Consider the following 12,970-nt stretch of genomic DNA (forward strand, 5'->3'; position numbering starts at 1 on the left):
TGGCAGGTCCCCCAACACAGTTAGATCCAACTCGAATCATCATGTAGTGTAACGAAGGAAAGACTTGAACAGGCAGGAAACTTTACTGCCAAGAAGAGATAATAATTCCAGGGGACAAGGTCAGGGAGATCAGGGAGCAGAGCTAGGCTTCTTGAGTATTCCTGGAGTCCATCTAGGGAATACTTCCCCTTCCCAGGAGTGGCTCACATCCACCAACCCCCTTGGCCAGTGTCTAGGTAAGGCAGGGCTTAGGAAGATTCTTTTTTCCTCTTTGGGTGTTGTTTTTAATTGTCTGCTGTTGGTGGAATGTTTCCTTGGAAAAATAGCATGAAACAATTGTTAAGGCAGTGAGGTCCATGGACACATTTGTGATCCCCACAGAGGAAGGTGAAGTGTGAGTTCCAGGCCAGCTACAGAGTGGGGTTCTTGGCAGGAGCCAATCTGAGGTAGCTCTCCTTCCATCCATGGGGTTGGTTGGGAGGATCAGTGCTCCCCTGTAGATCACTCAGCAGTGTTGGCCCAGGAACAAGAATTTCATTCCACATGCACTTTACCGCTGAGGTTTAAGGCCTCTACAGTGATTGTTTAGCTGCCCTTTTCTCTGTGTGTTCATGTTAAAATATATTGGTGAAATTATTAAGGCCACTCCACGTAGTTAAAAGGGAGGTTTATTTTGTAGGGTAATTTACAAATGAAGGGGTAGGTTGCAGGGTCTGGCAAAGGTATAGCACAGTCCGGAGGTGTTCTCTGGAGAACTCTGCTCGGTCTACCTCCTGCGTCCAGCGTCCCCGAACCAAGAGAGCGACCTCCTCTTGATCCTCGGTCTTCCACTCCCTCCTCTGCTCCGCCTTGTGGGTGTGATCATTACTGAAGCCTCAATGGGGGTTGGAACTTCCAGGCCAATGCTGGGATGGCTATCCACTACAAAAATATTTATCTTTCACATAGGAACAGATAATCATATGTCCTTTTTAAAAAAGAAAAAAAAAATTATTTATTTTTATGTGGTTTTCTTTTCTTTTCTTTTTTAATTCCTGCATGTATATCCGTGTGACGGTGTCAGATTCCCTAGAACTGGGGTTACAGATAACTGTGAGCTTCAATGTGGATGCTGGGAATTGAACCTGGGTCCTCTGGAAGAGCAGCCAGTGCTCTTAACCACTGAGCCATCTCCCAAAGATTTCAGGGGTGGAGATGCCACTCAGTTGGCAGAGTGCTTGCCTAGCAAGCAAGAAGCCCGGGGTTCAATCCCCAACACTGAATTTTGTGTGTCGGCACACAACCTGTATTCCAGGTGGACACAGTAAGGTCAGGAGTTTGAAGCTAACTTGTGTCACATCAGATCCTGCCTTTAAAAAAAAAGGGGGGGGGATGTAAATGGATCTTGTTTTTATCTTGTTATATATATTTTTCCAGATAACTTTTTAGTGCTTACTCTGACCTGTGAAGGATGGCGTTGGTGTGTGGATATTCTTTGTGCCATCAGAGAGTTAGAGAGTGGGGAGGAATGCTCACATGGGCCTTCTCAATGCAGCTGCAAAGCCGTCCGTACTCCACGGTGTCTTCTCAGTCCTGTAGCCATGTGAGCATGGAAGATGGTGGAGCACACTCTGCAAACTTAAAGAGATGTGTGTATAGGGCTGTTGATGACTCAGCAGGTAAAGATGCTTGTCACCACACCTAATGACTGGAGTTTGATCCCTAGGGCCCACATGGTGGAAGGAGAGAACCCACTCCTTCAAGCTGTCCTTTGACCCCCCACATGTCTGCCTTGCCCTACCCTCTTCAGCATGCACCCACACAGAAAAGTCCTGATAGTGGTTGGCAAGCTGGCAGCAACCTGGACTATCAGTGCTTTTGGTTTTTGTTCGTTTTTGTTTTTGGACAGGGTTCTCTGTGTAACAACCCTGGCTGTCCTGAAACTAGCTTTGTAGACTAGGCTGTCCTTGAACTCACAGAGATCTGCCTGCCTCTGCCTCCAGAGTGCTGGGATTAAAGGCATTTGCCACCACGCCCAGCTGCCCCGTCTTTTTTCCAGTTAATTTATTTTATGTGTATGATGTGTATGCCTGCATGTATGTTTGTGTGCCATATGCATGCTTGGTACCCCAAGAAACCAGAAGAGGGTGTGGGATCCCCTGGGACTGGATTTCGAGTTAGTTGTCAGCTTACATGTGGGTGCTGGAAGTTAAACATTGGTCTTCTGGAAGAGCAGCCAGTACTTAACCATTGAGCCATCTCTCCAGGCCCTTAGACCCCATTTTATACTACTCTCTGACCTTCTCAGGGTGTCCAGACCTCTCTGGGTAATATGCTAATAATACTATTATAATTTTCTTTTAAGATTGCCCAATTTTGTTTATACATGCTTTTAATATGGAGCAAAAACAAGAGCTCATACCTCTGTTGGGAAGTAAAAAGGGTTAGGTGGGAGAGGGGAAGAGGATAAAAGGGACTAACAGGGGAGGTAAGATTTGATCAAAGGTGTGTGTGTGTGTGTGTGTGTGTGTGTGTGTGTGTGTGTGTGTGTTTGTTTTAATTGGAAGAATAAATATATTAAAAATTAAAAATTGGCTCACCTTTTCCTGCCTCCACATCAGCCTCCCAGAGGATTTTGTCTCCTGTCTGAGTAGTTAGTGGCAAGTTAAGGCATAAGAAAAATACAGGGGCAGGGCAGGGGATGAGGGATCTCATCACAGATTTCCTATGTGGGGGAGGTGGCAGCAGCAGATGCCCTTCTTAAGAACCATGGAGGCCAGGCCTAGTTGTATAAACCCAGCACTTGGTAAGCTGAGGCAGGAGGATCTCTGTGAGTTAGAGGACAACTGGGGCTACATAGAGAGACCTCTTTCCAAAAGAGAGGGGCAGGCTTTAGTACTTTAGATGCTTCCAGTGCCTCAGCATTGTGTTCTGATTCATTCCCTGAGCTGCCAGCTTCCACCTTCAGCCTCCTTGTTTGTCTGCTCATGGGGAGATGGGACACCCAGCCTGCTGTTTACCACAGCAGCAGAACTTGTGCCTGAAATGGCTTTAGGTCAGCTCCAATCCAAGATAGGAGCAGCTCCAGCCCCATCACCCCCCAGACTGCACGGGCAGCTCCAGGAGCACTGACAGACTCACAGCTCAGCCCAAAAGGGCGAAGAAGATGAGGCCGGCAGCCCAGAGCTGTTCCTCACAATTTTTGCCCTTAGTTGGCTTTTGCTGACTCTTCAAGGTTCCCAACCACTTAGGGAAGCAACCACTTCCCTAAGCAGCCCCTTTCTTTGATGCTCTGCCCATGTTCTCTGTGTGGCACGCACTCCCTTTTCCTTGTCTGTCTTTTTACAGAAATGTCACTGGAACCCAACAGTTACCTCCCCCCCCCCACACACACACACATACCCAACCTGTTATATGTATATCCTAGAAAGGCATCTCTGCTGGAGTGAGCCCCTGCTTCTAGGGACCTTTGTCTGTGACCCAGCTCCCCTCTGCAAAAAGCTAGCACAAGCCAGTAGGGTTCAGCACTGGGCAAGAGCTAAGATGTGTGACTGACAATTAATTGAAGGTGGCTTTGTCGTGTCTCCCCCCCCCCATTTTGTTTTTTGGTTTTGTTTCCTTTTTTGCCCAAGTTCTGAGTTGGTTTAGCACCTTGTGGTATGTGTAGTTGCAGCACCTGATGTCACATGGGTTGGCTGAGATGAGGTGAGAGCATTGGGAACAAAATGATCATTATAGGCCATTCGTGTCAACATTTAGACCTCGGTGTTTGCTTGCAAGCAAAAGCAGGAGCTAATTTGCAAGGCTGCCTTTGTGGAGCTGCCTTTTGATCAATGATTGCCTGTGTTAATGTTTCAGTGAGCTATTGATTTCTGCAGCAGCTTTTGTTCCCTGAATTTATGTGCAGCGGGTCTGCTGCACACCATGCATGTTTGATTAAAGTGCAGTTGACTTCGTTCCTGGTGAGGCTGTGGGCTGCTTCACTCCCTATTTGTAGACCCAAAGCTTTTCCCAACATGCTCTTTTGTTTGTACTCAAGACCTAGCCACCCATGCAGGCAGCAATATGCTGTTTCTAATCCTCCATGTTTAATCCCTCAGTGGCCATTGCAGTCTTTGAGAAGCAGCTAATAAAAACTGGCCTGGATTTATTATTGTTTTTTGTCAGTTTTATTGACATGTAGTTGACATATGCTACAGTGTGTGTGTGTGTGTGTGTGTGTGTGTGTGTGTGTGTGTGTGTGTGAACGCACCCACACTCTTAAGTAGATAGTTAAGTTTGACGACAGTATGAATAACACCATCTATTCTTTGCATTTTCCTTCTGAGTAGTCACTTGGTTGGGTCCTTTGCAAGCACTCTCCTCACGCACCTTACCCACCTTACAGCCCCAGGCAGTCACAGCCTTTCTTGCTATTATAGATCTTCCTGTCTATCTGAACTCACACTGTCCTTGTGGCTTATACTTAACAGGGTTTTTTGAAATTTATCTGTTATTTAAACTACCGGTTCCTTTTTTTTTTTTTTTTAAATTACTAAATAACATTTCAGTGGATACTTATAATCCAATCATACTTCCTACGGCTAAGCATGCTTCTTTTTTCTTGTTTGGGGCTATTAAAAATAATAATTCCGTGAATGTTTGTGTGAAAGTCTTTATGTAGGACCAGAGAGCTGGTTCCACAGTTAAGAACATGTACTGCTCTTCCAGAAGACTCAGCACCAACAGTGTGCAGGACACCACCCGAAACTCCAGCTCCAGAGTGCTCTACTGCCTCTTCTGGCCTTGTAGGCATTCTCACACTAAGACACACACACATCGAAAATTTTAAAACTGTTTAAAGCCTTTATGTGAGCACATTTTTGTCCTGTTGGACAAACAAGCCAGGCATAGAATTCTCGACCCCGTGGTACTTGTTTATTGACCTGGTAGAAACAGGCAAACTTTGTACAAAGCGAATTTGACTCCTCGTGCCTCACCAGCAGTGCATGCAGGGCCTAGCCATCTAGGCTTTCTGTTTTTTAAATTGAGATTCTTTCATTTTCTCAGCCATGGTTTCCGCCCAGCCCAGGTGCCTGGTCACCTTGACCCAGGGTGCCAAGGTTCAGTCTGTCCTGGGTGCTTAGATTTTTCTGTTACAGCTGTTACTTGATGACAAAATGTGGTGTTGCCCGAATTATAACATTTACCTTTGACATCTCAGCTGTTAAGAGAACATGGTGTAGGAGTCAGGTGGAATGGTCTGGACTGGCTTCTGGAGCCTTTTGTCCATTTGCTGTCTGTCTGTCATTGGGCCAGTTCTTTAGCCTTACTGATCTCTGATGTCTCCTTTTCTACTGCAAGTTGTACTGTCTTTTAAAACTATTCCAGATTCTTTTGAACTTTCATATTTAATAAGTGGGGTGGGAAGCTAGCTAGGTGGTGGTGGGGAACGCCTTTAATCCCAGCACTCAGGAGGCAGAGGCAGGCGGATCTCAGGACAAGCTCCAAAGCTATACAGAGAAACCCTGTCTCAAAAAAAAAAAAACAAAACAGAAAACAAAAAAAAAGAAGGGGGGTGAGGTTTGAGGTTTGGCATGATGCCACACACCTTTAATCTCAGCACTTGGGAGGCAGAAGCAGGTAGATCTCTCTGTGAGTCCCAACCTAGCTGGAGCTACATAATAATAAGACCCTGCCTTTAATTTAAAGGGGGGAAAAGTTAGTAGAAGTACTCAATTGTTACTATGGGAGACAATACCAAGCTCAGACAAACATTGTTGAGGAATGTCTTTGCCCACTGAAGTTGGGTCAGGCCGAAGAAGGAGGTTGGAAAGGACCTGCTTGGGTTTTTGCTTCTTCGCAGGTCCAGAGTAAACTCCGGTTTATTGGGAGGACTCTGGTTTATTGGACAAAGTTGCCCATTTGCACTGATGAAGTATGCCACTCTGATCAAGTGCTTGAAGGGGGTTTGACCAATAGGAAAAACTAAGGCAGGTCAGTGCTCAGTAGGCAGAGATTTTGAAATAAGAGTCTAGTCCCACTCAGCATTGGTGTGGGAAATGCATTCTCTAGCAGTGAAGGTGGGAAGTGAAATAGCAGAAAGAGGGTCACAGTGGGGCCCTCGGGCTCAGGGTGTGCTAGTCACCACGGGGTCAGCTGCCATTTGTCCCACAACGCATGGTAGAGAAATGGTCAGACCCACCACTGGCAGTTTCCTCATTTCCCCTTATTGTTCATCTAGCACCAGGTAGAACTGAGCTGGTATGGGGTGCACACACATCCAGGCATGAATGTTCTGGACCTTGCTGGAGGCCCCCTGCCACCCTTCCCCATCCTAGGATAGTGCTTCATTTGTGGAGCATTGGTGGGAACTGGCATTTTGTTAAGGTTTTGTTGTTGTTGTTTTGTTTTGTTGTTTGAAACAGGGTTTCTCTGTGTAGCCTTGTGCCTTTCCTGGACTCACTCTGTAGCCCAGGCTGGCCTTGACTCAGAGAGATCCGCCTGCCTCTGCCTCCCAAGTGCTGGGATTAAAGGCATGTGCCACCACCATCCAACTTGTTAAGTTTTAAATGGTTATAAAAGGCTGAGGCACATCCACAGCTCCATGAGATGGATGGATAGGCCAGTCAGTTCCTGCTCTATAAACCTCCATTAAGGATCTGGTGGCAGGCATGACAGCCCACTTCTGTAATCATGAAACTCTGGTAATGGAAGCAAGAGGATCATTGAGTTCAGGGTCAGCCTGGGCTACATAGTGGGACCCTGTCTCAAAAAAAAAAAAAACAAACTAAGGACTGGCAACTTAGTTAGTGAGGTGCTTCATGTAAACATGAGGAACTGAGTCTGCCCTCCAGATGCCACAAGAAAAAGCCAGGCATGATGGTGCATGCTTGTGATCTCAGTGCTGGGGGCAGAGGCAAGGCAGATCCAGCCCAAAACACACACACACGAATGAACTAACTTCCCAGCACATGTGTGTCAGCTACCTTTGAGAAGCTGTTTCCTTGTCTAAGACCTGTTCATTGCTTTTGATACTCAAGACCATTGGGTTGGGGTGAAGCCTGTTGTTATTGGTTCTGTTAGTCATGAAAGTTGGTACAGGGTCTCCAGGCGTCCTTTTGTGGTCTGCCTACTTCCAGCCCTTAGACCCTGGCTCCAAGAAGCCTCCTTTGGGCTGCTTTGCTGTCTCCTTTCCTGGTCACCTCGTTCATGAGATGCATTAGAGAGAGGGGGTGAAGGGGGCCCTGGGAACAGCCGAGCAACCTGCCCCTGAAGTACAGGGGTTTGTTTGTTTGTTTGTTTGTTTGTTTTGTTTTGTTTTGTTTTTCGAGACAGAGTTTCTCTGTGTAACTTTGCACATTTCCTGGAACTCACTCTGTAGACCAAGCTGGTCTTGAACTCAAAGAGATCCACCTGGCTCTGCCTCTTGAGTGCAGGGATTAAAGGCGTGCGCTACCACCGCCCCTGAAGTACAGATTTAATGTTTTCTTTTAAAACCAAGGCAGAGACTTTCTTTGGGGGTCTTTCTAAGAAACCAGCCCTTAATAAAAATGTTGTAAACTCATTACTTTGTATACTTAACTACATTTTACATTGGTTTTTAGCCAGCCTCAACTAGGTGCAAGCACTCTGTGTGTGGGAGACAGGTGGCAGGGAGCCCCTCAGGGTAGCACTGCCACAGTTCTGACCACCCCCTTAAGTTGCATTTTTTTCAGGAAGGCTCAGCATGTGACAGGCATCAGTCCCTCTGTCTTCTTTTGCTAGGCCCCAGTCCTGTTCTTGAGGATTTCCTGCTAGTTTGTGCAAGTGTGGCCATTGAAAAGGTTGAGGGCGGTGGAGAAAGCAGTTTTGTCTCCTGGCCCTCGCTTCCACCAGCTCCCCTGTGTCCTCTGTTTGGTAGCTGTCTCTGGACATGCTTCCATGTGCACATATCACACTCAGCTTGCTCACTCACACAGCCATGGCTCCCTAAGTAAGTGGAGCCTTATTTCCTTCTTGTCTCTTGTGTGGTCTTGATTCTTGGTGTGTGGAGGTCATACTCTGCTGGGCTGCAGGGTGGAACCCTGCAGCTTCACTTGGGCAGCATTCCTGCCACCCTTCTCTCAGCACCAGGCACAGGAGGACGTGATGATGGGGAGGCTGTGTGCGTGGACACTCACGGCTGCCCTTCTTTCTCACAGGGGGAACTGATTACCTTCTATTACTACTGGAAAAAAACACCGGAAGCGGCCAGCTCCCGTGCCCACCGCCGGCACCGCAGGCAGGCAGTGTTCAGAAGAATTAAGACTCGCACGGCCTCCACCCCTGTCAACACACCCTCCAGACCACCTTCCAGTGAATTCTGTACGTGGGGTTCTTGATGCCACAAAGGGTAGTAAGAGACTGCTCACATGCAGGCATATGTGTGCCTAACTCTGAGCCTATGGAGCTGGTGAGCCAGGAATTTGTATGGTGTGGTTTGTGCATTATTGTGTACATATGTGTACCTTAGTGCTGACACGTGGGAGAGTTTAAAATTATTCATACATTTAAGTATTTCTAATAAACTTACCATTCTTTCACATTTTACAAACTGTAAGGCTGACCTAGGGTTCCACTTTCTTCTTCTGTCTACTTTACCCAGATCCTCTTCCCTGTCCCAGTGTGCCATTCACCCTAATAAGACAGGGAGGCTCTGTAGGTCCTACTCTCTTGGCCTCTATAAACTAGATCAAAGCAGTAGCACCTTGCAGTTCTGCACTAGCCCTAAGGGTACCAGTGTTCTGTGTTATACTTTGTGGGGGCCAGAAGCCATAGTGGTTCAGTAGACAGAATTCCAGGCTGCTCAGATGCATTAGGAAGGCATTGTGGGTCCACTGATACCATTTTAGATTCACCAATATGAACACCTGTGCTGACCACCAGATGATTCAGGTATGACATTGGCCCCCCAAATCTGGCAAGACAGGACCTTGATTAGTACTACTCTTCATACATGAAAGCTCTTTGCTCTGGTGACTGGTCATGGGGAATTCAGAATGAGCCTTTGTGACTAGTGCTCTTGCGGTCTGTGGAGTTATTTTACTAGGGTCCCATTCTCAGCTGAACATGATGGTGTCTCTTGTGTCTCCACCCTGCCCGCCTTGTGCAGTGGACCTGAGCTCAGCCAGTGAGGATGACTTTGACAGCGAAGACAGCGAGCAGGAGCTGAAGGGGTACGCTTGCCGCCACTGCTTCACCACCAGTAAGTGGCCTCGGGCACCTCAGTACAGGGCAGGGGCTCATGCCTGGGCCAGCCTGGCTCGGCATCGCCAGACTCCGAATATTTCATGTGCTGGATGGGAAAGAAGCCAGGGCCAGTGATTGATTGACACTTGGGTTGTGCTTAAGAAACTTGAACCTTTTTTTTTTTTTTGACTTTGCTTCCCTGTTGAGCAGTCAGAACTATACTGATTTACTGGGTAGGAGGGATTCATGCAGGAGGGAGTCTGTTCCCAAACAACAAAGTGGCTGCCATCTTAAAGGGGTGGCTACAGAGTAGTGGACAGTGGCTACCCTTCACCAGCTTTGGGTTGTCTAGGAAACAGGTATCCATCCAAGCTCATGCTCTGTGGCTGTCATGACTTAGGGTCAGGTGGAACCCACAGAAGGGCCCCTCTACTCAGACGTCCTCAGAGACAGAGGTGGTTTCCAAAGGTTGCCCACTTCCCCTCATGTAGCCTCGAAAGACTGGCACCACGGGGGCCGGGAGAACATCCTGCTGTGCACTGACTGCCGCATCCACTTCAAGAAGTACGGTGAGCTGCCACCCATTGAGAAGCCCGTGGATCCCCCACCCTTCATGTTCAAGCCTGTCAAGGAAGAGGACGATGGGCTCAGTGGGAAGCATAGCATGAGGACACGGCGGAGTCGGGGCTCGGTGAGCTGGGGGCCTGGTGCTTGGGGCTCCAGTGAGAATTGGTTTTAGACAGAAACACACTCTTGCTGGTGTGCTCTCCCCAGAGGCTGTGGCCTTGCTTAGGGGTTGGAGCCATGAAGCTTAGTGCTAGGGAGAGCTTGTTGGCCCTGGTTTGTAGCCCAGTGCTAGCTCCCCAGTTCATCAGAACTCTAGCTTGAGTGCCTCCAGGGGGCATATATCTCTACTTCCGCTTCGCAGGTAGTTTTTCCAAACACTTGATTCCACATTAGAAGTTTTTACATAGGTTCTTTAGTGAAGATTTGTCCAGTCAGACATAGTGGCTCATGTCTTTAATCCTAACACTTGAGAAGCTGGCAGAAGGATTGCCATAAATTCAAGACCAGCCTGGCTACAGAGTGAGCCTTTGTTCTTGAAAAATACGGCAGTGGCAGCAGCTTTGTTTAACGTTGGTTGGACTATGGGAGGATCTTTGAGGCTTGGAACTGTGAACACCAAGGGATCTCTCTCCCTGCACTGACCTACCTCTTTGAGGGCCTTTCTGGCAGGTGGATAGGATGACCCACTTTCCTGCATCCTGACCTCGGCTGAGCCCTGTGGCTTTACAGAAGTGTGTGTAGGCCAGGCACCTGTGGGAATGGAATTGCAGTGTTTAGCAGCCTTGTCTCCTTGGCTGACTTCCTGTCCTGTTTGATTTCCACAAATGTTCTGTGCTCTGGTTTGTTGAGCGTGGACAGTTACCTGAGAAAGGGTGAGGAACTCTAAAGTTCAACAGTCAGCTGACTCCTCCTTCCTTCTCAGAGCCCTGCTCATTTCCAAGAGAAACCCCTCAGGATGTATTTGTGGGTTTGGGTGAATTTGTGAACAAACTTTTTATCCTACCTTGCCTGTGGCTAGACTTGAGTGGGCATCTCTGGGGCCTGGGGATCCATTCTCTCCATCCTTTGGTTTTGGAGGGACAGATGTCTACACTACGCAGTGGTCGGAAGAAGCAGCCTGCCAGTCCTGATGGTCGTGCCTCACCCATCAGCGAAGACATCCGATCCAGTGGCCGGAACTCCCCCAGTGCTGCTAGCACTTCGAGTACCGACAGTAAAGCGGAGACAGTGAAGAAGTCAGCTAAGGTCAGGGGCTGGGGGACAATGGGGGTCCTGGTCCCCTGCCCATCTAAGCAGTGACATTGCCCTGGCTTAGGAGCCGCAGATGGATGCCATGGGCCTAGAAAAATGGGGAAATGGGGGTACCTCTGCCACAAGTTTGCCAAGGCCCAGAAGTGCAAAATGGAGTGGGTGGAGAGGCTCCTAAAGCCAAGGATTCCTGTCCCTAGACAGCTGCTCCTTCGGGCCTCTCATTGGCCTTTTGGAGAACATTCTCGCTTCTGGAGATGGGGCTGAGAATGAGAAACTGTGTCCACAAACTCGCCACTTCTCTGCTTCCACCGCAGAAGGTGAAGGAAGAGGCTACATCCCCTCTGAAGAGCACCAAGCGCCAACGGGAGAAGGTGGCCTCTGACACAGAGGAGGCCGATAGGACCACCTCCAAAAAAACAAAGACCCAGGTGAGGCTCAGCGCAGTCCTGCTGGCTCGGGCTCCTGTGACACCCCACCCCAACCCCCACACAATCTCAGGTCCTCTAGGGGAAGGCAGTGCCTAACTCCAGGCAAGAGCCGAGCTCTGCTTCCTGGTGCCTCCACCCCTGCTTCTCTGCCTGTAGGAGGTCAGCCGGCCCAGCTCGCCCTCTGAAGGAGACGGAGAGAGTTCAGACAGCCGCAGTGTCAATGATGAGGGCGGCAGCGACCCGAAAGACATCGACCAGGACAATCGCAGCACGTCCCCCAGTATCCCCAGTCCTCAGGACAATGAGAGTGACTCGGACTCATCAGCACAACAGCAGACACTGCAGGCCCAGCCCCCCACTTTGCAGGCTCCGGGTGGGGCTGCCTCGGCTCCCTCCGTACCTCCAGGAGCACCCCAGCTTCCCACCCCAGGGCCCACATCCTCGGCCACTGCAGTCCCTCCACAGGGCTCCCCTGCAACCTCACAGCCCCCTAACCAGACTCTATCCCACATTCAGCAGGCACCTACCCTGCACCCACCTCGACTGCCCTCACCTCATCCCCCACTGCAGCCTCTGACGGCAGCCCCTAGCCAGAATTCCGCACAGCCTCACACCCAGCCCTCCCTGCATGGTCAGGGCCCACCTGGCCCTCACAGCTTGCAGGCTGGACCCCTGCTACAACACCCAGGGCCTCCTCAACCCTTTGGACTTCCTCCCCAGGCCTCCCAAAGCCAGGGCCCTCTGGGCACCTCCCCAGCAGCTCATACTCATACCACTATACAGCTTCCAGCCTCCCAGTCAGCGCTACAGCCCCAGCAGCCCCCAAGGGAGCAGCCCCTGCCTCCTGCACCCTTAGCCATGCCTCATATCAAACCACCACCCACCACACCGATTCCCCAGCTTCCAGCACCACAGGCCCACAAGCATCCACCCCACCTCTCAGGGCCCTCACCCTTCTCTATGAATGCCAATCTGCCGCCGCCTCCAGCCCTGAAACCCCTCAGCTCCCTGTCCACACACCACCCTCCCTCAGCCCACCCTCCACCCTTACAGCTCATGCCACAGAGCCAGCCCTTGCCCTCCTCCCCTGCCCAGCCCCCTGGGCTGACCCAGAGCCAGAGCCTACCCCCTCCTGCTTCCTCCCATCCCCCCACTGGCCTCCACCAAGTGCCCTCCCAATCCCCATTCCCCCAGCACCCTTTTGTACCTGGAGGCCCTCCTCCCATCACCCCACCCTCCTGCCCCTCCACCTCCACCCCACCTGTGGGGCCCAGCACCTCATCACAGCCACCCTGTTCTGCTGCTGTTTCTTCTGGAGGCAGTGTTCCAGGGGCCCCATCTTGCCCACTTCCTGCTGTGCAGATCAAAGAGGAGGCTCTGGATGAAGCAGAGGAGCCAGAGAGCCCTCCTCCACCTCCCAGGAGCCCATCCCCTGAGCCCACTATAGTGGACACCCCCAGCCATGCTAGCCAGTCCGCCAGGTACTGGTTCAGAGGAATGTGAGCCTGGCTGGGTATGGGTGGATTTGGTGAAGGTGAGGAAGGGTGTGGCCCTCA

At 50.0% G+C, this 12,970-nt stretch overlaps 1 protein-coding gene across 7 annotated transcripts in view; it reads left to right on the forward strand.

Moving 5' to 3' along the window:
- The window catches only part of Rere (arginine-glutamic acid dipeptide repeats), a 376,646-nt gene that overhangs the window by 357,708 nt on the left and 5,968 nt on the right, over nt 1-12,970 (forward strand). For 4 of the 7 annotated variants that reach the window (XM_036177343.1, XM_036177344.1, XM_036177347.1 and 1 more), the window contains 6 exons: nt 8,142-8,304; nt 9,092-9,184; nt 9,660-9,859; nt 10,813-10,980; nt 11,301-11,414; nt 11,571-12,895. In XM_036177343.1, the coding sequence (XP_036033236.1) occupies nt 8,142-8,304; nt 9,092-9,184; nt 9,660-9,859; nt 10,813-10,980; nt 11,301-11,414; nt 11,571-12,895 (2,063 nt within the window). The remainder of the gene's footprint in view (nt 1-8,141; nt 8,305-9,091; nt 9,185-9,659; nt 9,860-10,812; nt 10,981-11,300; nt 11,415-11,570; nt 12,896-12,970) is intronic. The other 3 variants (XM_036177345.1, XM_036177346.1, XM_036177349.1) reach the window with 1 other exon arrangement.

Source organism: Onychomys torridus, chromosome 2, assembly GCF_903995425.1.
Source record: "Onychomys torridus chromosome 2, mOncTor1.1, whole genome shotgun sequence".
Lineage (NCBI taxonomy): Eukaryota > Metazoa > Chordata > Mammalia > Rodentia > Cricetidae > Onychomys > Onychomys torridus.